Source organism: Podarcis gaigeae (assembly GCF_964106915.1).
Source record: "Podarcis gaigeae genome assembly, chromosome: 13".
In the NCBI taxonomy this organism is placed as follows: Eukaryota; Metazoa; Chordata; class Lepidosauria; order Squamata; family Lacertidae; genus Podarcis; species Podarcis gaigeae.
The window spans coordinates 55,617,018-55,642,411 of record NC_139689.1 but is presented as its reverse complement, the minus strand read 5'-3'; the positions used below and the strand labels follow the sequence as shown (position 1 = coordinate 55,642,411).

Sequence of the window (25,394 nt, the reverse complement as noted above, 5' to 3'; positions counted from 1 at the left end):
ATGTGTGTTTTCAGGACCCACCTATTATTGCAAATGCAATATGCTTTAACTGCTTTGAATTCTGAATGTTGAGTTGGTGTAACCCAGCCTGGGGCCTGCTGGTGAAGGCTGGGTAACATAATTATTATTGTTTGTTGTTAATGTAATATAATTTAGCTTACACAGATTTGTGTCACAGGAGCCCTGCACCCTGGGTCCTTTCAGTATCGAGCAACTTGGGGCAGGTGTTTTCCTTGAGCAGGCATTTCTGGTGGCTGCTTGAAATGGCCTCCATGAGACGCTTGAGCCAGGGTCCCTGGCTGCAGGAAGGCAGCGGTCCTTAAGACAATGCTACTGTGGGTGGCAGAGAAAATGATGAGAATCTCCCCCCGCAGCCCGTGCCCTTAATGGGTTGGCTTCTAACTGCAGTCGTGGAAATGTTTCAGTGGAAACTGAGCACTTCCTTGTGCAGCTGTGGCAGTCCAAGGATGGCAGGAAGGGAAGCAATTTGCCCGAGGGGTAATTCTGTGAAAAGAAATAGGTGAGAGAAATCTGATCCAGTAGGCAGCTCCTGGGATTTCAAAGGCCACTCATTCCTTTCTCTCTCTGGCCTCAAAGAAGGTAAGGAAGGCGCTCTTTCTGTATCGGGTGCAGAGCAGTGTGTTGGTCTTCACACTGTCAGTGCCCCTTGAGAGGGGCTGGCCGAGCTTCCTGGTCAGGCAGGCGTGGGACCTTTGGGAAAGAAGCAGTTATTTCCTAGGAGGAAAAGGGGAAAGGCTGAAGCTGCCACAATGTCGAATGAGAAGCCTTGGCTGTTCTAACCCTAGATGTGCGCAGGATTGAGAGAGTTGTACAGTGGAGAGATCAACTCTGCACATGGTCAGAGGCACTTTAGTCTCTTATTTTGTGTTCCTCTCTCCACCCCCACCCCAGGCTGTGTCAGCATAGGAACAAAGGAAGCTGCCTTCTAGCGAGTCAGTCCATTGGACCACCCAGTTCAGTACTGCCTGCACTGGCTGGCAGCAGCTCTCCAGAGCTTCTGGCTGGGCTCTCTTTGGGGATTGAACCTGGGACCTTCTGCATGCAAGAACAGGTGCGGTCTTGCTTCACTGGAAGCCCTGGGAAGCAGCCCTGGAGAGTATTCACGCAGCAGATTTAGGAAGGCAGAGAGTGACGTTTTTGGAAGGGCCAGTGAGTTAGTGAAGATTCCAGTCTGCTGTTGGGTAGAGCTTTCTGACAATGAAGCAGACTCCCTGGGAAGGTGGTGGGCTCTTCTTTGTTGGATGACCATCTGCCAGGGATTCCTGAGCTGCGATTCCTCCACTGCAGGGGGTTGGCCCTTGGGGTCCCTTCCAGCTCTGCAGTTCTGTGATTCTCTGCTCATAGTTTCTCTGCGGGAAAAGGCAGCACGAGATGCAGGAAAGCAGCAGGGTGGGTGGCACAGCGTCCCCATGAGGATTGGGAGCACACGTGTTTTCTATTGCCTTCTGGATATTTTGGACTACAAGTCCCATCATCTCTGAAAGTTGGCCCTGCTGGCTTCTGGGCCCCAGGTTGGGGAAGTCTGCTGCAGGCCCTTCCCCCTGTCAGGATGCTGTCTTCGCAGGGTGTGCTTGTGGGTGAGATTTTGAGGGGGAGGAGGAGCTACTAAATGAGCAGGCAAGGTGGGCTCAGCCAAGCAAAAGTGAAAAGCAGCAGCAGCAGCAGACTCCCAAACTGCTTCGCTGATAAATTGAGCAAATGGCCTGTCACGATGGGGTGCATGTAAAGCAGCCCCAAATTCTGTCACTTAGACATTCTCCCCGACAGTAGAGCCAGGTGAATCTGTCAATATCTGCTTTCTTTCAGTTTCTCAGTTTCCAACCTTAAATTCAGCTGGCTACATTTCTGCATCAGTGACCTTTTGAAAAAAGAATCTGCATGAAAATAAATATGATTTTTTGTGTACATTTATATGTATTTTTTGCAATGAATTTTCACCAGTTTACACATATCTTTGCACACTTTTTGGCCAAAGAACAGCATTAAAAAAATTGGAGAAAGGCAGATTTTGATAGATGGCTGTGTCCCAGTTCGCTTACTGGTTTGGAAAGTGTAAATTAGGTAAAATGTGAATTCAATGGATTTCTTCCCCCACCCCCATCCCTGCTTGACAGATAACTTCCTAGGTGTGTGTTCAGGGCTGAATTAGCTTTCTGGAACCTATGAAAGAGTCTTTGCAGCCCCTGAAAAGGCTGGCCATGTCCCTGTGATCTGTTCAGCAAGCCTTTCTCTGCTGCAGGTGCAGATGAGCAAGATCTGTTTCTAAGAGCCACTCGGAATCTCTCTCTCTCTCTCTCTCTCTCTCTCTCTCTCTCTCTCTCTCCTCCAAGGTGATGAAAAATATATTTTGCTCAGCTCATGACCCTGTGGTGGCCAGCAAGCTCCGATAAAAACCTTGCACAGAAAGACGCCCTGTCCAATTCACTGCCTTCCCAACCATGGCCATGAGTTCCCATTGGCGGGACAGCATCCCCAGTCAGGGCAGAGATTGCAACAATATGTTTAAAGTCCAGCTGGCTCACTTTAGAAAGGGCTGCGTTGTGGAACAGGCAGAGGAGAATCGCAGGACGGAGCCGAGGCCTGCCAGGTAAGGGAACGTGGGGGAAGCTGAAGCCCTGGCGGCTCATCTAAGCTGACGCCCCCTGGAGCACAGCTGTGCCCAGCTAGATCCTTAAACGACTTGTGGCACAGCCTGTGTCTGAAATTCCCATTAAAAATGGCAAGTGCCCATGAATCTGCATGGGGCAAATTTTGGCAGACCTGCAAGCAAATCTTTAAAAGTGTATTTTGGGGGGCAGGAGTTCCAGGGCTCTGTGCAAATGATCTGGGGGCCCTGATCCTCATCACCAGCACCACCTCTCTCCTTTGGCAGAGCACATCTGTTCAACTTGTGGAGAACTCAGTTGGATTCCTGAATTAACTTAAGAGGACAGCAGTGTCTTAGGACAGCCTTCCCAACCTTGTGCTGCTTGGACTACAACTCCCATAAGTCCTAGTTGGCCCAAAACAGCCAGAGGGGAGCCAGGCTGGAGAAGCCTGCCATCAAGCAAGTGGCAGTGGAAGCAAGGAATCCTGGCCAAATACTGCTGTGAAACTATTAAGCTGCAAAGCGGCCAAGAAAATGAGCTACAAACCAGAATATTTACAAATGGTTAGCCTTGGACCCAAGGCAGTGGCAGACACTTTTTGTTTTTGTTTTAAGTAGCACCTCGAGGTGCAAAATAGTGTTTCAGTGGGCAGAATGACGATGAAGAGGGGAGCCAATTGCTTCCCAACAGTCGGTGAACTTCTAGACCAAGTTGCGGTGTCTCCAAATTTACAGCTGCAGGGACTCTGGTGCGCTCCGTGCTACTTTTGGTTAAACTGCAGTGCGATGGTAATACTGATTCTGCCTTGCAGACGTCTTGCTGGTGGCCTTGTTCCAAATTCCAAATCATTTCTTAGCAATTAAGGGAGACCGATGAAAAGTGTGCATAGAAGAGAAGAGGAGACTGAGATTCCAACAGATTCAAATGACAAGAAAGGAGATTTTGATTAAACATTAGGAAAAACTTCCTTGTTGCTTGTAATATGCATGAGGCAGGAGAACTTTGCAAAAAGAAGGTTTTTCTCTAGTTCTGATTATTGTAGTTTTAAGTTCAAAGAAGTGAGTAAATAGGCTGAATCGGATGGATTTTGTTTCATTGCTTTTCCAAAGGGTTTACAATTTATTAATCTTGCTCCAGTTAGAAAAAATGTCATCACTCCCAAATTTTGCAGCCTTGGGAAGAAACGTTGTGTTTTCTTCTCAATGCAGACTCTAAATGAATTTTGGAAACCATAAAAGAAAATAAAAAAGTTGTGTTTGTGCAGCTTTGCAGGTCAAGCAAATGCTGGTTTCTGGAAGACCCAAGGCTGCTTCCAGGATAACTCACCAGCCTGGCTGGCCTCCAAATAAAAGTATAATGGGATGATTGTGTCAAATTATTTCTAGAGGGACAGCAGTAAAAATTAAGATGAGGTAAAAAAGTATGTTGTGGCTACTAACAAATATACCATAGTCCTTTATGGTCAAGTTTGTGCTGGCAAACGTGCGAGACCGTGGGATGCAGCCATGAGAGTGTTGGACTAAGACCAGTCAGATCAGGGTTCTGATCCCAACTTGGTCGTGGAAAGGAAAGTGGGATAGAAACGTGGTAAATATATAAATAGTAATTTTACATATACCTATATTGTCCAGAGTCCTTTAAAAAGGGGTTGGCATGTAAGAAATGTATTTATTATTTATTTGTTCCATTTGTATTCCACCTCCTGTGCCACCAGAACTCAAGGTGGTGTGCACTGTTTCTCCCCTCCCCATTTTATCATTGCAGCAACCCTGTGAGGTAGGTGAGGCTGAGAGGCATTGGCTGGCCCCCCAAGGTCACCCGCGGACTTCATGGCTGAGGGAGGGATTTGAACCCTGGTCTCTTGGGGTCCTAGTCCAGCACTCTAACCATTCTCCTACGCTGGTGCTCTGGGCTGTATGTGAACTCATCGGTTCTCTTCCATCTCTGAAAACTAGCAGGTGGTGTCAAAGATGCCCTGCCGGAAGTTGCTTTGTACTTTAATCTCCCTCTTGTACCCAAATTCTCTTGGAGAAATTCTGCTGTTCTAGCTATCCTTGATTCATTCCCCCCCCCTTGCCCCTTGCAGATCGAAGCAGCGTGGAGGAAGCCCTACAAGCTGAACATGGAAGGGGCTCTCGTGGCCCGGGACAGAGTTGGGATTCAAGATTTCGTCCTTTTGGATTCTCACACGAGTGAAAATGCCTTCTTGGACAACCTTCGCAAGCGATATCAGGAGAACCTCATCTATGTAATTGCACTCTGAGCTGCTTTAGGGATGCTCCAGTTGGTCATGAGCTGTCTTATGAAGAAAGGGGTGGTGATGGGTGGTTATTATGGGATGCCTGCTGTTCTGTTAGATTGGTGTCTCTTCCAGATGTGGAGAGGAAATGTGGAACTAGAACAGGAGTGTTGGGCCTCCTGGGGTAGCTTCAAAAGAGGATCAGACCAATTGATGGAGGACAAGGCTAGCAGTGGCTGTGGGCCACGATGGCAGGGCTGTGGGCCTTGGACCTTCTGCATGTGCTCTGCCCCTTCCTGGCTTTTGCCTGGCTTGAGCATAACACAAAGCCATAATTTGTTTCTCTGACCATGCCTTGTTCCAAAGGCATTCAGACAAACCATTGTTTGTTTTATTTCCCACGTGCTCTTCCCGCATGCCTGTTGATGGGCATCGGTGGTGGGACATACCAGGATGAACTCTTTACAAAATGTTGCTTTACAAAAATGTATATGAATTAGGCAAAATTGCACACAAACAATTGCGTTGCAAAATGTTGTGTAAAAGTGGAGAGCTTGCACTTAAGGCTGGAAAACTGAGAAATGGAGATAACCTGCAATGGACAGACCCCCTCATCCCTGTGGCTGTTTGGGTCCTTATTTGTAGCGTTTGTTCCTTACCCCTCAGACGTACATTGGCACTCTCCTGGTGTCTGTGAATCCCTACAAAGAGCTGGGCATCTACACGGTGAAGCAGATGGAGCAATACAAAGGGGTGAACTTCTTTGAGCTGCCACCACACATGTAAGCACGTTGCCAACTTTCTTAGGTGTCTGCAAGCGCAAATCTCCTCCCACCCAGATTTTAAAGAACCAAATTAGATTTTAAATGGCAAAATCCTTATATTGCTATGTTTCTGAGTTACTGCTTGTAGTTAAGTAGATGTGGAGCCTGTTGCACCTTCCAAAAAGTTTACGCTAATTTGTGGACAGTGTAACGAAAGACTCGTTTTTAAATACCTGGCATAAAAAAAATGCTACCACTGTAAGGGAGTAACTAGCATCACACAGGGTTGACTCCAGAAACATAGTTAATAGAGCTGTTGGGAAATAACAATGCAGAATATTTGGGGGGGGGGGGAGGAAATTGTTGAGTAAAACGTGGCTGGAGGAGAATTTTACTTTATCCACATTTTTAAGTAGCAGCACCAAATTTGCAGCTCCCAGACTAATATGTGAAATGGAATGTTATTGTCAGGGCTTTCACCCAGCCTTTGGTGCGTTCCAGCACCATTTCCCCCTAGAAAAATAGCACTGGTAATTAACCTTCAGATTTCACACTTCTCCAAATCTTGCCATTTAAACTATTGTCTCAAAAATGTACCAAAATGTATGTTTTAAAAAGCGTGCATTTTAGGATTACATTTGAAAGTAAGAGTTTAATATGAATCTCAGTACAGATTTTTATACATTTTTAATGTGTCTGTAAAATTAATGAGGAAATTGAACAGAAAAGACTTACTAATACATGTGCAATTGGCTGGTGATAGACTGATTCAGCCAGTATGGTGTTGTGGTTAGAGCACTGAACTCTGACCTGGGATATCAGGGGTCAAATCCCAGTTCAGCCTTGATGCTCCCTGGGTGTTCTTGGGCCAGTCACTGGCATCTCTCAGCCTAACCCGCCTCACAGGGTTGTTGTGATGATAAAATGAAAAGGAGAACTGTGTACGCCACCTTGAGATCCTTGGAGGAAAGGTGGAATATAAATGTAATTTTAAAAATAAAAATAGAATCCATCTGCCTAAGTGATGAAGGATGCTTTGAAACCTTCTAGCTTCTGAAGGTGCCTGGCATTGTTTTACTTAACTCTGAGAAGGCTGTCACTGTGACCAGTGTGTGTGTTTGGTCCTTTTCCAGTTATGCCATAGCCGACAATGCCTATCGGGTCATGTGTACAGAGTACAACAATCACTTTATCCTGATTTCGGGGGAGAGCGGTGCTGGGAAAACAGAAGCCTCCAAGAAGATCCTTCAGTATTTTGCCATGACCTGCCCTACCACAGAGCAACTGCAGGTCGTCCGAGACAGGCTCCTGCTCTCCAACCCTGTTCTGGAGGTAAGCAGGAAATGCACCTTGCTCCCACATCAGAGGCGAGAGCAGCAGGATTTTGTCTGCTGCCTACCCAGCAGAGTTCTCTAGGAGGTTTACATAAACAGTAAAATGCATGATACAAATTACATTATTATTATTATTGTTGTTGTTGTTGTTACTATTAATTATTATTATTATTATTATTATTATTATTATTATTATTATTATCATCATCATCATCATCCAGGCTTTTCCCTTACACAAATTTTAAAAATACAGCTAAAATATAATAAGTTAAAATCATATAAAAGTTAATCATCAAAAAGTAACTGAATTCTTAATAGAATAAAAACAATTTAAAACAAATCTATTACAAGACAAATAGTAAAAACAGCACAGCACTGTTAAAGCCCTTTCCTTAAAAAAAGCTTGTTGGGATAAAAACAGTCTTCACCTGCTGGCAGAAAGATAACCAAGAGGGAGCCTGTCTAGCGTCTCTAGTTCCAAAGTGGTCTGGGAGCAGCCACCACCCAGAAGGCCCTCTCCCGCGTCCCCACCAAGAGAAGCATCCTCCAAGATCTCGGAGGTTCATCTAGGAGAATAGGGTCTTTCATCGGCTGGGCCTAAGCCATAGAAAAAAGCATTAAAACCAAGATGGGCTCCTTGCTGTCAGGATGTATTTATCCTAACTGAAATCTGAGTAAAACACAGCTGCTAAAACAGTTGGAATGGGTTTTTGGCAGCTGTGGAAACCTCCCTGGTGTTTAATGACAGTTGAGGTGTGATGAGTGCCCTGGTTGCAATTTATTCATCTTTCTGTCTTTCGTGCGGTTGCTTCATGATGAGGCATTGTATTTTTAATCTGGAACCCTGTCTGAAATTGTTTGCAATGAGGAGTGGGATAGAAAACTTTAATAAATAAATGAAAAAAAAGCTTTAATAAAAAGCTTTAATAAATAAATGAAATTTTGAAAAAGAGTGGGGAAATGCTGGAATGCAAGGGGGGGAGAAAAGGGGAAGGGGTGATGTAGGTGGCACTGAATGATCAGCGCAACTAACAAGAACAACTCAAGGACTGAACAAGGCGAGGAGGCGGAGAGGGGAGGGGAACACCAAAAGACCTCGTTGCTCCTTTTTTGTTTGTGCTAATCTGTAGGCTTTTGGAAATGCAAAAACTTTACGGAATGATAATTCAAGCAGGTTTGGAAAGTACATGGACATCCAGTTTGACTTTAAGGTAAAGCATCTTTCTTTCTTTCTTTCTTTCTTTCTTTCTTTCTTTCTTTCACTTGGAATGGGGAGATTTGCAGTGGTTTGCTATAAGAGCCACTTATGCGCCACTCCCCCTGAAGAAACCGAATGTCGTTCTCCTCCTCCCACATTTTATCCTCACGCTGACACTGTTGGCTGACAGAGTGACTGACATTCCCCAGAGAGCTTCATGGCTCAGCAGGGATTTGAACTTGGATCTCCCCCTGCCAAGCCACATACTCCACCACACTGGCTTACATCAGGGTTGACTGTTTGCTCAAGTGAAGGTGACTCTCTGCCTTCTTAGTGCCATGAGATGCTTCCATGTGACTTGAGACAATTCAGCCATCCCTTCTTCATTTCTCTGTCCATTTTTGAGGTGCAGTGGAACCAGAACTCTACACAGGGGATAGTCATCGTCTAGGTTTTACTCAGTAGACCCTCTGAAATTTATGCTCAGACACAGAGCTTTTAAGTGTGCACCTGTGCCTGGAAAGAGCCAGGCAAAAGGTACGTGTGGAGAAGCTCTTTCTATGCTCTGCCTCCACTTTAGGTTGCCCACTTGTGAGAACAGGATGCTGGACCAGATGGGCTCCATTGGCTCTTCATTTGTTATCACATTCTCTCTCTTTTTCTTTTTCTTTTTTTGTTCTTTTCTTCCCAGGGAGCTCCTGTTGGTGGGCATATCCTCAGCTACCTGATAGAGAAGTCCCGTGTTGTCTACCAAAATCCTGGGGAACGGAACTTCCACATCTTCTACCAGTTGCTGGAAGGCGGGGAAGAGGATTTGCTCCATGACCTCGGCCTGGAACGCAACCCTCAGAAGTACATGTACCTAATTCAGGTTGTGGGGGGCTCTTTGTGTGCCCCCTTCTTAACATGCCCAGCTTTCTCCGGTAACTACTGAAACATGCAGTTTCAACCCAATAACAGAGGCACACCTTACTTTTTTGAACCCCAAAAGGCTTGGATTCCCAGCCATCAGAGGAGCACACCCAACCCGCTGTGGGTTCTGCAAGAGTTGCTGATCTGAGCAGGCTTCCTGATTTGGGAGGGACCAAACCCAGAACAGTGTCTTTGGCAGACAGAGCGAAAACAGGCCCACAGTCCCTACTGTGGATGGGTAAATCTTTTTGCACTCTGCAAAGGAAATAATCCAGTGTCTCAGTCACATGCACACCAGATGATGCAGGAAGGTGTCAGGTACCCAGCAGGAGAGAGGATGGGACTGTGCAATTTATTGTTTTGGTCCTTGCTTCTCCCAGAAGCACATCAGAAATCCTGCTTTGGTTAGGTGCTTTGAGCTCATGGCAGCCACTCATCTATTTCTCAGGGTGCAATAAAAGTTATTCCATGCCCCGCTGTTTGGCAAGTACTTGCAGTAGGTCAGGCTGTGTGTGCCACTCAGCACAAACTCAGCATTTGCTTCAGGAAAGAGGACCCCAAGGACCTCAAGCAGTGGGCATTGATTTAGAAAAGGGAGAAAGGAATATTCCCATTCTATTTTATTTGTAAACTGTTATTCTGCTGCTTCAGGGGAATGCTCAATTTTTAAAATAAGAACAAAAATACAACTGAGCATCAACACAGACAGAATTAAGGGTGGATGAGTCTATCAGCTTTGGTTTCCCCATTTTTCCATTCTTAAATTCAGTTTATCAAAACTTCTGCCTCACTGTTAAAAAAAACGTTAATTTTTTTGTCAGAATTTTAGTGTGAATCTCCTTATTACACATTTTTGCAAGCAATTTCCTGGAATAAAATTATTTATTCTACATTGCTATCACTAAAATATGTATCCTTATGCTCACATAGCCCTAATATGCTCATTATTCTCTGCACCACAAAATTTAGAAAAGCGTGGTTTTCCAAAGATATTTGTATTTTGGTCTGCATCTTGTTTGAGGATGTGCGAAATAAGTGGGCACTCCTTAAAATGTGCACCACCTGCATTTTGTTCTCATACCTGCATTAGTGTGGGCTGCATTGCTCTCATGTTTTGCCTCTGGTCACCCACTGTGTGAAAGAGGAGCTGGGACTCAGCTGGCCTCCTGCCCAGTCCAACAGCCGGGCTCTTCCTATGCTCTAGCCGGACTGTATCTCCAAGCTGCCAAATGGAAGGCAACCAAATGTACTGTATGCATGTGTGGTCTTTGTATCTAGCCTTTCCTCCAAAGAGCTCAGGAAGGCACTTGGAAGGCGCTCCCCACCCTCATTTTATCCTCACCCTGTAAGCTTTTGGCTTTTCTTCACTTGCCTTTCCTCCACGGTTTCCAGGTGCTTGAAAGCTCAGTATTCGAATGCTCCCCCCTTTTTTTCTCCAGAGCTTTCCCTGTGAAAACCTGCCCTTTAATGCTGAATTGGAGCAAATGGCTTTCCCTGGAAAACCCAAATTGCTCCAGTTTTAAAGAATGGATTTTCATGGGGAATGTTTAAGGGTGAAATAAAGAGCACTTGGACACTGAGCTTTCAAGCGCAGACCTGTGCCTTGAAAGAGCTGGGCAAAAGGTTAGGGTGGCTCAGCCCTTTGTATCTCTGTGTGGGGTTAAACCTCCAGCCTCACCCACTTCAGTCCCAGACTCCGCCATGCGCTTTGCCTGTGCAGAGGTTTCTCATGCCACTCCCCTCTCCCCACAACAGGGGCACTGTGCCAAAGTGTCTTCCATCAACGACAGGAGCGACTGGAGGACGGTGCACAAAGCTTTCACTGTCATTGACTTCAAAGCGAGAGACCTTGAGGTACAGACAAAGGGGGGGGGGGCAGGTGAAGGAGGCGTTGCTTGGAAGTGGGCCCCTGCTTAGTGATGGAAGGAAACTGGAATCCCTGTAGAAGCCAGCAAGCTTTTTTTGGTCAAGAGCTGAGTGGAGCATAGGGAGCTGCCTTGCAGGGCAACACACCACTGCCCAGCTGAGCTCACTAGTGCCTGCAAACTGGCAGCTGCTCTTCAGGGTTTTGGGCAGGTCTCTCCCTGGAGATGCTGAGCACTAAGCCAGGGACTTTCTACCGGAGCCAGGAAGCCATGCTACGTCCCCTGGATGTAAAATGAGATTCCACTCCTCACACTTTTAAGTTGGATATGCTTGCTCATGAGCAAGATGGCTGCGTAGCCCTGAGGTCTTTGTCCCTGAAAAACTAAATAACTAATGAACCAATAACATTTATGGGCATTAAAGTACCAGTTGACCTGGAACAAACGGGGAATGAAGCAGGAGGCTGAAGCATGCCTGGCAGACCATCCAATGGTTCTGAACACTTTAGCAAAGAACAAACGGGCAGGGAGTACGGTGGGGCTCACAGCAACAAGGTCATGAAGTTGAAAAGTTATCTGTCACGGGAGGGAGCCTGAGCAACACAGTTCAGTCTCTTGTGAAAAGCATTAGCAGATGGCAGACGACCCTTTGAGTCTCTTCCAACTCTTCCATTCTAGGATTCTGTCCCCAAATGAACAGAACTCTAAATGAAGTTCATGCACAAATCAAAGAGCAAGTGAGGAAGGAAGAATCAAACTATGGTTGGAAGGTTGGAAGTGGTGACTAAGGAACTCTGTGTAAAGAGGGAGGAGCAGCTGAGCAAGGGCAGTGGGCCAACATTTGGGTGAAGGGACCTCTGAATTAGGAGAAGGGACTAAGAAGTCCAGATGGAGGGCACTTAAGGGAACTTACTCTCCAGTTTTAAAAATGCACTGTTGAAGAAACCATATACCAGGTGTTGAGAAACCTATAGGAGCTGATCCAAATTTCCTTATCAAACCTATCACAGACACACTAGGAAAAGTGGGCGTGCACCCACATCATGTAAGAAACAAAGTAAGAAGGCAGGCTGAAAGAGAGCGGACACGGATCAACAGCAATGCAACCAAGTAGGAGCAAGAGCTTGTTGCTCTGAGAGAGCAGGGGGCTGGACCGGACAGGGCATTGGCCTGATCCAGGAGGGCTCTTCTGTTTGGCTGCTGTGAAGGTGGTGTTCTGCAGCATGGCAGGTGCAGAGCATAAATTGGAAGAAGCGAAATGCCGTTTCTGAGGTTATCTAGTATGTGCAGACTGGAGTAATACCCACTTCAGCCTCTGAAGAGGCAGTTGGTCTGCAAGGGTTCTACCAGCCATGCGTAGTTTGTTCTTTTGCTGGTTACCCTTTCTTGTGCTCACCCGACTCTTTTTGTCCGCAGAACCTCTTTGGAGTAATTGCCAGTGTCTTGCATCTGGGAAACATCCAGTTTGAGGAGGATAGCAATGGCCATGCCATCATAACTACTGGCTCCCAGATCAAGTGGATCTCAAAGGTACCTGCCTGGTGGGGGTGGCAGGTGGGAGCAGCAGCTTCCAGTGGAGTCCCTCATAGGTTCTTGCTATCCATTTGCATCCACATGATGCCAAATCAAAATGCCATTCTGTATTCCTCCCCCATTTAATCCAGCTTTAATCCACTTAAGATGGTGAAGGAACCCACAGGGAGATCTCTGGTAGGCTCACCTGCATTGAACCTCCTTTTCTGCCCTTGCCAGCTGCCTGGTAATTTAGGAAGCAGCAAAAACATACTACCAGAAGAATATGTTTTTCTGTCACTTCAACATGGCATTTGCATTTCAGGAGTTGCGTCCCCTCCAACCGCTAGGTGGTGCTTGCCATTTGGCTTCACTTGATTGCCCTTACCATGTAAAAAGGTAAAGGTAAAGGGGACCCCTGACCATTAGGTCCAGTTGTGACCGACTCTCACTTTACTGGCCGAGGGAGCTGGCGTGCAGCTTCCGGGTCATGTGGCCAGCATGACTAAACAGCTTCTGGTGAACCAGAGCAGCACACAGAAACACCGTTTACCTTCCTGCCGGAGCAGTACCTATTTATCTACTTGCACTTCATGCTTTCGAACTGCTCGGTTGGCAGGAGCAGGGACCGAGCAATGGGAGCTCACCCCGTCACAGGGATTCGAACCGCCAACCTTCTGATCAGCAAGCCCTAGGCTCTGTGGTTTAACCCACAGCGCCACCCACATCCCCTTACTATGTACAGCACCATAATTAAATCTCTGCCTTCACTTATGTAAGGAAAACATCAGAGTCTGTATTTGTGTTCTCTGCTTAACTGTGTTTCACTTGAGGCATCAAGACAGATTTGGGTAACACAACCAGATTTTGTGTTTTCAAAAATGGAGCAGCCATTGTTGCTTCATCCCAGAATCCTACCTAGGTATAGCCTGATACAGTCTGCATTCTCCATCTTCAGATGATACTGAGCAGAATTGACCCAGGACATTTTGCTGCTTGAGGCAGAATTCCCAGCTGCCCCCCTGTCTCCTCCTCCTCTGCCCCCACCACCTGGGGAAAAGAAAAGAGAAATGGAGGCTGGAGAGAAGCAGTGCCCTCAGGTGGCAGATCCAGGTCCAAGGAGCACTTCCTGTCTCACCTGAAAAGAATTATGGAGAACTCTAAAGCTTGTACAAAATCTTGGTTGCTAGACTTTGAAATTTAAGGTCCATTTCCCCCCTCTCTTTCTTTCTAGCTTTTGGGGGTCCACTTATCAATTCTGCAAGAGGCCCTAACTCACAGAAAAATTGAAGCCCGGTTTGAAGAGGTATGCTAACAAGCTTTTCCTGATTTGCTTGCAAAGAACTGAAGTAGCCAATTCACTAGGTGACCCCACCATTGTGCTCTTCCTCCCCAAAGGTTTTAAGTCCACTGGATGTTGACCTGGCCTTTTACGCTCGAGATGCAGTGGCAAAGGCCATTTATGGGCGGACATTTACTTGGCTGGTCAACAAAATCAACAGCTCTTTAGCCAACAAGGTGAGTCTCTTGTTGTAGCTAATGCAACATGACCCTCTGAAACATTTTTTAAAAACCATGTTTGTAGTTGGCAATCCGGCAGTCGTTCCAAGATAACTGTTCCTCCTTGGAGCCAGTCTGTGAGAGACGGGCCACATCCCCCTCTCTGGGTCCCGTGCTGACTGGGGAAGGGAGGCCTGGCCAGAACAGAGTGTATTCTTCTGCATAGCCCACCTTCCCCCCTTAAACAATGGATAAAGGGGCAGCCAGATAGGAAAAGTCCTTTTATTTACTTATTTATCCATCTATAGGCTACTTAACTTATTACAAAAAATCCCTCTTTGAGCAACTCACAACAAAAAGATAAAAGCTCTGAAACATACATTAACACAAAAATATATCTACAAATATCAAAAATATCAAAATTACTGAGCACTGTAATCCAGAGATGTAACTGAGTTTTATAACTCTGGATCATAGTGCTCAGTAAGTCAATATTCTCATAACTTATTCTTTATTATAAATTGATGTTTATAGAAATTTTCTTAGACAAATAAGAAATACATAATAGTAAACACAACATATATAACAAAACTTTACTCTGAACATAGTCCCAGTACTACCTGTTGATAAAGAGAATAAGAAAATTGATGCAACCAGGGACATAATAATAATAATTTATTTATTTATACCCCACCCATCTGCATATTACAAAATGAGGTAATATGTAGAAACAGTAATCTGGAATGTCAAAGGAAGTCATTTATATGTTTTTAAGCAAAGGCCCAAAGTGTTTAGGTATACTACCTGCCCATAATGGACTCAGAAGATCCGTGGAGGGTGAGGAGGACTGCTCCCTGTAGGCTTAAAAATATATAGAGAAAATTTGACAAATGGAAACCAAGTAACTGAAAATGATGTTTTGGATTTAATCCCCCTAAGTTGTTGTTGTTGTTGTTGTTTGCTTTGCTTGGCAGGATCTCACCAGGAAAACTGTGATTGGGCTGCTTGATATTTATGGCTTTGAGGTTTTTGAGACAAACAGGTAAGTTACTCTTGCTCTGGTCACTTCCAGGCTTGATTAGTGCAATGTGCTTTATGTGGGTCTGCCTGGAAACTTTGGGCTGGTCCCCATGTGCTTCTGGTCACAGCATTTACAAAAAAATCTGACTTGTGAGTATTGAGACCTAAAGGAGGAGAACATCTTTTGCAAGCTCTTCCAATTGCTCAGGGTGGCTTTCCTTAAGGGCCCTTGGTGAAAAAGTAAAAATGAAATAAATTTAAAATCCCTGTACATGGAAATCTTGCATATCAGTGGTGGTGGACTGCCCTTTGTTGGAGGTTCTTAAAGAGAGGTTGGGTGGCCATCTGTCATGAACTCTCTAGCTGTGATTCCTGCCTTTCAGGGGGTTGGACTAGATGACCCTTGGGGTCCCTTCCAGCTCTACAGTTCTTGGATTCTCTGACATTGGACTCCTTGTCCCTGACATGGCAGGTGGGGTGGGGGGAGGATTGGAAGAGTTGTCAGTCCTATGAGACCCCACCCCCCACCCAGCAGTCTTAAAGCAGCTGCAGTGCAGAAACGGGTTTACCCTCGTTAGCTCCTGTTTGAGAATTAAATGCCCATATTTTTCAAATGACTTTTCTGCACTTGGAATTTCCTCTCAAGTTTTGAGCAATTCTGTATCAACTACTGCAATGAGAAGCTACAGCAACTGCTGATAGAGATGACCCTGAAGGCTGAGCAGGAGGAGTATGAACTGGAGGGCATTGAGGTAAAGGCCGCAACCCCCCCCCCAAAAAAAAAGATTCCTTATTGCCTTCCTGGTCTGCCGTCAGATCCTTCCTTAAGATAAAACACGTATTTAAGTACATGTGGGTTGAATGAAATTTCAAATAAACACAGGTGAAGTTGACTTAGATGATCTGGTCATTCATGATCTGTCCATCACTGGCCTTCCAGATGTTGGAGGATTTCAGCGCCCTACCATTGCTGGAAATTGGTTGGGACACAGGTCCCCCATACCCCAAACAGCCAAAACAGGCGTTGCCAATTTTCAAAGCAATATCCAAACCTGCTGAATGTGTCTGCCAGAGGGGGAGGTGGGCTGGGCACACCACAAGCAGAGGCCCCACTTTAGTTCTCTGAAGAGCCTGTTGCTCCTGTTTCTGCCCATCCTTGCATAGCCCAAATAGGGCATGGAGATGGGGGGCATCGGTTTGGGGAGACTCTCAAGGTTTGCAGAAGCAGAAAAGAAAATCCTCAAGGTAGGCAGCGCCCCCCCCCCCCGAAGCAACTAATGAGGTTTGAGGGTGCCCAGTGTGGCCATGGAATGCCAAGGTAAGGGAGCTTTAGCGGGGTGTATGTGGAAAACGAGGTGGGAGGGGGTAACATGGAATGAAGCACTTGGAAAACCAAACAGGAGTGCCTCATAAAGCAACATTTTGCTGCAGCTCACCCCTTGTTAATCTTCTCCAGCCCAGAGGGAGTTTAATTCCTTGTTTGAATTCTCTGTCCAAATCTCACCTCAGTTCTTCAGCCTCAGATTGTCCCAAGGACTGCTGTCCCCAAAATAGCCCATCCCCACACACCTGGATCTCAGATATGCTTTTGCTGATGGAAAAGTTATGTGCATCAGGTGTGACTTTTTAATTTTGCAGGAAGCCCTCTTGAGTCTCTGTTTTTGCTTCTCATTCCAGTGGGAGCCAATCCCATATTTCAACAACAAGATCATATGTGACCTCGTGGAAGAGAAACACAAGGGGATCATTTCCATACTGGTAAGAGAGAAGATTCATGTTTAAAAGTTTGAAATGTTTAAAAGTCATGGCTTCCTGCCAAAAGTATACTGGGAATAGCTAGGGAGTTTCTAACAGAGAATTAGTCGCACACCCTTCCAAAACTACAGCCCCAAAGTTTCTTTCTGAATCGGGTGCAGCAGTTAAACCAATTTCAGCCAGGTTTTAGTTTGTGGTGTCAACACCCCAGGGATGCCTGACTGCCTGGGATCTACATCTTCTTTCTAGTCATGTTAGCTCAGTTGGTAGAGCATGAGGAAAGAGCCCTCGAGGGCATTTCCTGCATCTTCCAGCCTTCAGGAGTGCAATTGCCTCCAATGTTGGGCATTAGCCGTTCTCCTGCTCCTCCTCCTCTTCCTCCTTCTCCATGGACGAAGGACTTGTACTCTCACCCCCAGGAAACCACCAAAGTGGTGGGTTTTCAGGGATAAAAGGAGTTATTCAAGAATGGATAACTTTTCGCATGCCTCCTTGCCTGCTGACAGAGAAATGAAGCCAAATGATTTATAGATGGGCTACTTGAGGCCAGGACTCTCATTAGTGGAAACTTCATCAGACTTGGCAGTGGCCCAGGGAGGCATTTCAATCTGTCCTTCTCAGAAGCACTTGTGGCTTGTAGGATTTTGCATCCTGGGGAACTGGACCTGAGGGGAATAGAGGTCAGCTCTGAGCCCCCTTCCAAACTCCAGCTCCCAGAATCCTTTGGGGGAACCCCTGACTGTTTGAAGTGGTGTCATGGTAATTTAAATGTATGGGGAGAATGTGCCCCCCCTGAAGAAATCCAGTTTTGGTTAGCTGAAGAATAGGCAAGACTTCTCATATTCCTTCCTGTGTTAGGATGAAGAATGCCTGCGGCCTGGAGAAGCGACAGACCTGAGCTTTCTGGAAAAGTTGGAGGAGAAAGTAGGAGACCATGCCCACTTCGTGACGTATGCACCTACGCTCCGTAACCTCCCCCAGAGGAGACCTGCTTCCCACATGCCCTTCCCTTCCTTGGAGAGCCCCTCTTCGTTCAGAGCACCCCCTAGCCCTGCCCAGCCCACCTGGCTCTTCTCTTTGACCCTGAGGGAGGTGCAAATGCGCTGCCCCCCAGAACGGAAAGGTTTTGACCTCTTCTCTTTCTGTCTCCAGGCGGAAGCTTGCTGACCAGAAGACGCGGAAATCCATTGACTGGGTGGACTTCCGCCTTCTTCACTATGCCGGAGAGGTGACCTATTGCACTGTCGGTGAGCAAGCCAGAGCCCAGCCTCTGCTGGCTTGGAGGTGCCACGTTGGCGGTGGCACCAGACCAGACACACTAAGACCAGACCAGGTTAAAGAGTGTCGGAACTAATCCCTAGTGCCATCCCATGAAACGGAAGGCTGGAAGATTCAGGACATGTAAAAAGAAGTACTTCTTCACGCAACATGTAGTTAAACTATGAAACTCCCTCCCACAAGAGACGGGGATGGCCACCAACTTGGGTGGCTTTCAAAAAGCGTTGGGCGAATTTGGAGCAGGAGGTTTGGATGGCTTCTGGCTACAATAACTATTCTCTGCCTCCACATTCAGAGCCAGGCATGCCGGGTTCTGCCCAACCTTGTGGGTGCCAGACGGATCCCATTGCAGCCACAGCAGGCCCTGCTGGGCTTTTTGGAGGGTATAGCAGGCCCCATTGGGCTTCCTTCTGTTATGTGGGCTGCACAATATTGAGGGGGCCTGGCCCCCTCACGGAAAATTTTTGGGGGAGCTCAGCCCCTACAGCCCCACAGATATGGCTCCCCTGGTCAGAGGCAGTGTTGCTGCCAAACGCTGCTTGCTGGTTTCCCACAGGCATCTGAGTGGCCCCTGTGAGAACAGGATGCTGGCCTGATCAGGAGGCTCTTCTGATGTTCTGACATTAACTAGCTACATCTAGCACACAACGTTTAATCCTCGGGCTAAATTTCCAGTAACTCTCTTGGGCTGCTGGAGTGAAGAAAGAAGGAGTTCAGTCCCACAAGATGTGGGGTGGGCATCAGTTTGGGATTTGCTTCACAGAGAAGACAGCTATCAATGGCTTCTAGCCACTATGATTCTATATTTTTTTTGTGTTTTAATTCACTTTGATTTCCCCACCCCACCCCAATTCCAGGATTCTTGGAGAAAAATAATGACTTGCTGTACCGGAACCTTAAAGAGGTAAACACATCTTTTAATTATGTTAATCTGTTTGGGCTTCTATCCTGTCTTATTTATGAGACATGAATGGCTAATTTAAATAGCAACATGGGCACATGTTCTTACATATACAGTGGTACCTTGGTTTTTTAACGTCTCGGAAGTCGAACGTGCCATGCGTCTTCCGTATTAAGTTTTACGGAAGTAAGTGCTTCTGGAAGTAAATGTTCAGTTTTTGAACATTTTGGAACTTCAACGGTCTTCTGGAATGGATTACGTTCAAAAACTGAGGTACCACTGGATATTTAAATACACAAACCCAGTACATAAATAATACACAAATTATTTCATGTAAAACAAAGGATGTTTTAGGGGTCTGATGTCTGGTCTGGCAACAACAGATAAAACTACCTGATTGGAGATAAGTAGAGAGAGTTTGGGGGTGAGACAGGGCCCCGAGTCCCTGGTCTTTTTTTACTGACCGCCCCCTCCGGATCTCCCCCCCCCCTGCTTATAGGGTAGCTAGATTTACTGTGTAGTGCAGTGCTGGTGGTGGACCCCCTCCCTAGCAATCTTAAATTGCCCAAAAGCAAACTTGAAACATGAGCCATGGTCTGGAGAGGAGACCCTTGGAAGCCCCAAGTTAGCCCCTGTTGCGAATCTGTCCTTGCATTCCTCCTCCTCTCCAGTCTCAACAGCCAGCCAGTCTGCATTCTGTGGGCACTAAAGACCCCAGCCCTCTTTGGAGACTGTTTTGGGATTCCCCCCCCCCATGCCTTTCTTTTGAAAAAAAGATTTGCAAGCCTCAGGGATTTCCCTCCACCCAAGCTGCTGGGTGCTGCTGTTTTGCCTGCCTAAACAATGGCACTCCCAACCGTAGCATCAGGAGTAGGAGGAATGATAGGTTTTATAGTGTGAGCCTCTCAACGTGTGATAATTCTGGCGACTTGAAAGGAGAATCCACGATGTTCTGATGGGAATCCTCTTGTTTTCTAAAGTCAAAGCTTGGGTTATGTTTCGTTTTAACAGCAAGATCTGACTTGGGATTTGCAAATTTTTTGTGCCCCCCCCCCCAAAAAAAATGTCCATGATTTTTAAAGGAGGTGTATTTTCTCCAGCTTCCTGTGGCCCATGCACGTCTAGGAATTTTGCGTCATTTCCCTCCCCCAGCAAATTTTGAATAGGCTCCCCGTGCTCTGATCTTCCCAGTGACTTTGCTTTATTTTCATTTGATCCCAGGTGCTGTGCAGGTCGAAAAATGGGATCCTCAGAGAATGTTTCCACCTGACGGAGTTGGACAACCGAAGGAGGCCTGAGACTGTGAGTTTATCCCAGACATAGGCAACCTAAGGCCCATGGGCTGGAAGTGACCCATGGGGGTTGTTTAACCCGCCCATGGACCCCCACCTCCCACTCGGTTGGCTGCAGGAAGCTCCTCTAGCCAATGGGAAGCTGCGCACGCCTCTTCCGCGTCGGAAGGAGTGCTGGAAATGGTGTCTGCAGGATCGCGAACCGGCCCATGCCCCAAAAATGTTGCCGACCCCTGGTTTATCCCATACATGTGGGCCTAGATGTCAGGCCTGAGCTTGATGCAAGCTTCAAGTGACGTAGCTTGAAACTTCAACAGTTTTGTGGAAAGGGGGGGGGGGCTTAATTAAAAAAAACCCTTTATTGCCTTTGCTAACAACTGAAAAGTGCAGTGCCATATGCAGTGCAAACAAACAATAAATACTAAGGGAAAGACATACCAATATAAACTGAGACATCCGTATTTCCCAAGGTGGCATGGATGGTGAATGCGGGGGCATTTGAGTCTGAAGCACAGGAAATAAAATCCAGTCAGATGACATGGAAGTGCTCTGGATCCTCCACCTCCCTGGAGGCACGCAGCTTATGTGTATTTTTTTCCTACAATAGCCTGAGTCCCTAAGTTCTTATACCACAAGGACAAATGTAGATCCCCCCCCCAGGGGGTTTAATTGCTGAGCTTTTGAAATGCCAGCAGCATCTAACATCCACATCTAAAGCTCTTTTGGGAGACAAGTTTTCATGTTGTTTCGGAATATGTGGAGAGACGACAGTTGTGGGGAAGCCAGGGCATGTGGTTTAAGATATTTCTTCATATGCTTGAGATCAAAATATAGTGGTACCTCGGCTTAAGAACTTAATTTGTTCCGGAGGTCTGTTCTTAACCTGAAACTGTTATTAACCTGAAGCACCATTTTAGCTAATGGGGCCTCCCGCTGCTGCTGCGTCACCGGAGCACGATTTCTGTTCTCATCCTGAAGCAAAGTTCTTAACCCGAGGTATTATTTCTGGGTTAGCGGAGTCTGTAACCTGAAGCGTATGTAACCCGAAGTACCACTATAATGAAACCCGAGGGCATTCCCACCACAGATGGAAGGATGTCCCCAGAACTCACAGTCCCACCAGCAATCCTGTATTAATTGGAAGGGGACACTTTTATTTTTACATTTTTATGATTTGTCCTTGCAACTGTACTTCCTATGTGACATTCTGTGTAACTGTTTTGAATGAGTCCTTTCTATTTGCTCAGGTGGCAACTCAGTTCAAGAACAGCCTGGCTAGTTTGATAGACATCCTCATGTCGAAAGAACCTTCCTACATTCGATGCATTAAACCCAATGATGACAAAGCGGCTGGTAAGGTTGTCTCTGGGAACTCAGCAGAAGGGTGCATTGTGTTAATAATAATAATAATAATAATAATAATAATAATAATAATAATATGCAAAGCTCTTTGCTCTGGCTGGCAGAGGTCTGCGGTGATGGGGACCTGTTCTAGACCTACTAACCAGAAAACCTTTTAGCTTAAGATGCAACCATAGGGTCAAGCTTCCCTTCCTCTTCAACTTCTATCCTTCCCCACAAAATGCCCAATACTATAAATGGAATAAGGAAAGGCAGGACGGGGGGGGGGGGGACTTTTAAAAGAAGTAAGAAATGCAGTTCCTCCTTGGCACAACTGAGTGCATGTCTGGGTTTTCCCACTGAGAGGATCTCTGGGAGAATATATATTCTTATTGGGTTGAGGGGTTGTTTTGGATGATTTCTTTGGGTCCCAACCAACCCTGTGGTTTTGTGCCTGCAATACTGTAGTTTGTAGGGACTGCTGCAATGATTAGCCCAGATAGTGGCCGTAGCCAGGCCAGCAAACACTCCATTTACATGTCTAAAGAGCAGGTGAAGGACAGATGTATTGCTACGGACACAATCAGCTTGCAATGCTCTTTCAGAAATGGCGTAGGGCTCCACCTCCGTCATCTGGATGGATGCCACATCATCCTGGGGTGGGAGAAGAACAAGCCAAGGAGCTAGTCTTTCTTTTTATCCTGGACTGAAGCTGGAAGCTGGAAAGGAGAGGCTTGACTTGCTCTGTGTGCAGAAGCCAAAGCTATGGCTTGAGGGGGGCACCCCTAGAAACCTAACAGGGACATGAGATCTGTTGGGGTATTCATGCTGTGAGTCTCTTGGTTTTATGCTCGAGTTGTATATATGTGTGTGTGAATAAAACCATATATCCTAAAGACAACACAGTCTCTAGTGACCTCCATTCCAAGGAAACTGAACCCTGGGTAATGATAGGCACCATCCCAGTCTCCAGGTGGTGAGAATCCAGCAGTTTCCAGCCACTCGCCCAGTTTTGGTTTCCTGGAACTGGGGGCAGCAGACTCACAGCTTTGGATCCAGCACAGAGCAGGCAAATCTCTGCATCTCTGTGTCCCCAGCTTCCAGCCTGCTTTCAGCTCAGCTGACACACACAACTCTGGCTGTTGTTCTGCTACCTAGCAGCCAGATGAGGGGAGGGGGGGTGAAGGAAAGCCTCTGGAGGGCACTGTCGCTTTGTTGTAGCTCTTGCAACCTTGCTTATTCTTTGGGGATACTTTGGGTCACTGTCTCAGAAAGAAACTTGTCTGATCAGTTCAGCAACCTACTCCAATAGACTCCAGCCCTCGCTGGGGATGGGGATCCAAAAAATTGGAAGGGACTCAGAGCATAATCCAGAATCACCCCCCCCAACAACCATATGTATCTTAATGGTGTAAAAGGAGAAGGGAGCTCATGGCTTGGCCAGCCTCTTCCCTTGGTCAGTTGCCTTCTCTCTCTCTCTCTCTCTCCTAACTTAAAGGTTTGCACACAGCGGCAGAGGAAGCTGCTCTGGTGCCTGGGACAACGCGCCCGGGGTGGGGCCAGCTGCCCATAGGGGCGGGGTGCACCGCAGGGCCTCCAGTCTGCCTGCCTCCTCCCACTCAGCCGTCCTACAACTGGGGGGGAGGCAGCGGGCGGACTGTTTGGGCAGCGTGGAGCCTGTGTGCGCCCAAGTCACCGCGTCTCCCAGGAGAGACGTGTGGCTCAGGCCCCGCAGTGAGCGCCGCCTGGCATTTTGTCACCCCCCTCAGTGGTGACACCTGGGGCAGACCGCACCCACCACACCCCCTTCCTCCGCCCCTGATTGCACATGTGCCCTCATCCAGCTGGTAGCAACAACCTCTTGTCCTTGGTGTGGGTTTTGTCTTTTGCAGACAAATTTGATGACTCCTTGATAAGGCACCAGGTGAAGTACCTGGGCCTGATGGAGCATCTGCGAGTGAGGCGAGCCGGCTTCGCTTACCGTCGGAAGTATGAGCACTTTCTGCAAAGGTGAGGCCCAAAGCTCTCTCCCCACCCTTGTTTCCAGCAACTGCTATTCAGAAGCATCACTGCCTCTGACTCTGGAGGCAGGGCAGAGCCGCCTGCGTCACGGCTGGTTGGAGGCAGCAAGGCTTCTGAATACCAGTTGCTGGAAACCAAAGAAGGGGAGAGTTGCTCTTGTGCTCCAGTCCCGCTTGGGGCTTCCCACAGAGGCATGTGGTTGGCCTCTGTGAGAACAGGATCCTGGTCTGGGTAGGACATTGGCCTGATCCAGCAGGCTTTGATTACATTCTTACTTTCACGCACCAACTGCCCTATAGGCAAAGTAAAAGGAGGTTTCATGGACTGGTTGGTCGCAGAGTTCTGGTGGGAGGAACCAGCTGGGAACCCCCAAGGGAAGAAGGTTTGGGCCCTGGGGAGTGGAGGTGGGACAACAATGAGGGGTCAGAGGGGGAAGAGGGAGCAGACTGGCAGGAGGCGGTGCTGGAAGAGGCCACAGGGTTTGGTGAGCAGGAAGAGTCTGTGGCGGAGAGCGGTCCAGGCTCAGAGGCAGGAGAGGACGGGGCCCAGGAGACAGCGTTGAGAAGAAGCCGGGGAGTCTCCCCCTCTTGCTGCGACCAGTTTCCCTTCGCCATGGTCTAGAAGACGCCGAGGAAAGAGAGAGAAGCAGACAGAGCCTTAAGCTGCTGGGGAAGGAACTGGGTGGGGAGCCTTAGAGAGCGGTGGGAAAGAGGGACCTTCAGCCCTTGCAAATGCCTCATGGGGGGGGGGGCAAGGGCTGCTGTCACCACTAGGCCTGCGCTGCTTTGCTTCTTTGAACAAAGAGTTAACTTCACTGATACCGTGTTTTGCTTTGAGTACACTTTACTCCAGCTCCTGAGAGGGGGGTCAGAAGTGGCTCAGGAGATTTGCTTGGAAACACTTTCCTTTAGTTCCTGAATTTATTTATAATTTTGTTTTTAGGTACAAGTCCCTGTGTCCAGATACCTGGCCTTACTGGCAAGGGACGGCTGCCAAAGGAGTTGAGAAGCTAATCAAGCATATTGGCTACAAGCCAGAAGAGTACAAAATGGGAAAGTAAGAGCAACATACAAATAGGCATTAGGATAAATTGCTTGCAAAAATGTGTACATTGGGCAAAATATTACAGAAGAGTGTCTGTTAGGAGAAATGTGTGCTAAAAATCTGGAAGTGTTTTCATGAGGACTGCAAATGGATGTGGAAATGTGGTGAACTGAACTTAAAAGGGGGAAATGGGGAGAAACTGAAATGGACAGATTTTGCCCATCTCTTCCTGGGAGTTCTTAAATTTGGTGAGACCACCCTCAGAGCAAATGATAGAATTTTGGGTGCCTGCATCTCATTGGATGATTTTCTCTTGTTTAGGACCAAAATATTCATCCGTTTCCCAAGAACTCTGTTTGCCACAGAAGATGCCTTTGAATTCAGAAAAAATCGGCTAGGTATGTAATTTGCCCACTTTTGATCTTGCAAATCCCCAAAAGTCATTTTTAACTGAATATTTTTGATGCCACCTTGTTTCTGTGAGGGTTTGCCCTAGGCAGCATCTGAGAAGACCACAGCCTTGCAGTTCACATGGCCTGCAGGAAATTTAGGACTGCTAAAAGCAGGTGGATTTTGCAACTAGGAATGGAGGAGAATTTTATTTGGTCTGCAGTTTTACATGAGCTGATTTAATTTGCACAGATCAGAATGTAAACATCCTCCAGATTTTGCACTTCTTTGGATTTTTTAGTACAGCTCTTGGCTAAAGATATAAACAAAAATCCACGTAAAATGCATTTTTTAGGATAAAGCGTTTAGAAATGTGTACCTTGACATACAATCCTTGTTTAGATAGGTATTTTGCAAT

The 25,394-nt window shown here is 46.8% G+C and overlaps 1 protein-coding gene across 5 annotated transcripts in view; it reads left to right on the top strand.

Moving 5' to 3' along the window:
• MYO1H (myosin IH) overlaps nucleotides 1-25,394 on the top strand; it is an 80,486-nt gene that overhangs the window by 32,685 nt on the left and 22,407 nt on the right. For 4 of the 5 annotated variants that reach the window (XM_083710084.1, XM_083710086.1, XM_083710085.1 and 1 more), the window contains exons 2-21: nucleotides 4,696-4,857; nucleotides 5,515-5,630; nucleotides 6,746-6,944; nucleotides 8,077-8,157; nucleotides 8,836-9,015; nucleotides 10,812-10,910; nucleotides 12,338-12,451; nucleotides 13,668-13,739; nucleotides 13,832-13,951; nucleotides 14,908-14,975; nucleotides 15,600-15,705; nucleotides 16,631-16,711; nucleotides 17,567-17,658; nucleotides 17,861-17,955; nucleotides 18,844-18,890; nucleotides 20,109-20,189; nucleotides 21,427-21,532; nucleotides 23,413-23,530; nucleotides 24,485-24,598; nucleotides 24,908-24,984. In XM_083710084.1, the coding sequence (XP_083566210.1) occupies nucleotides 4,696-4,857; nucleotides 5,515-5,630; nucleotides 6,746-6,944; nucleotides 8,077-8,157; nucleotides 8,836-9,015; nucleotides 10,812-10,910; nucleotides 12,338-12,451; nucleotides 13,668-13,739; nucleotides 13,832-13,951; nucleotides 14,908-14,975; nucleotides 15,600-15,705; nucleotides 16,631-16,711; nucleotides 17,567-17,658; nucleotides 17,861-17,955; nucleotides 18,844-18,890; nucleotides 20,109-20,189; nucleotides 21,427-21,532; nucleotides 23,413-23,530; nucleotides 24,485-24,598; nucleotides 24,908-24,984 (2,128 nt within the window). Of the gene's footprint in view, nucleotides 1-2,351; nucleotides 2,609-4,695; nucleotides 4,858-5,514; nucleotides 5,631-6,745; nucleotides 6,945-8,076; nucleotides 8,158-8,835; nucleotides 9,016-10,811; nucleotides 10,911-12,337; nucleotides 12,452-13,667; nucleotides 13,740-13,831; nucleotides 13,952-14,907; nucleotides 14,976-15,599; nucleotides 15,706-16,630; nucleotides 16,712-17,566; nucleotides 17,659-17,860; nucleotides 17,956-18,843; nucleotides 18,891-20,108; nucleotides 20,190-21,426; nucleotides 21,533-23,412; nucleotides 23,531-24,484; nucleotides 24,599-24,907; nucleotides 24,985-25,394 lie in introns of all 5 variants that reach the window. The other variant, XM_083710087.1, reaches the window with a different exon arrangement.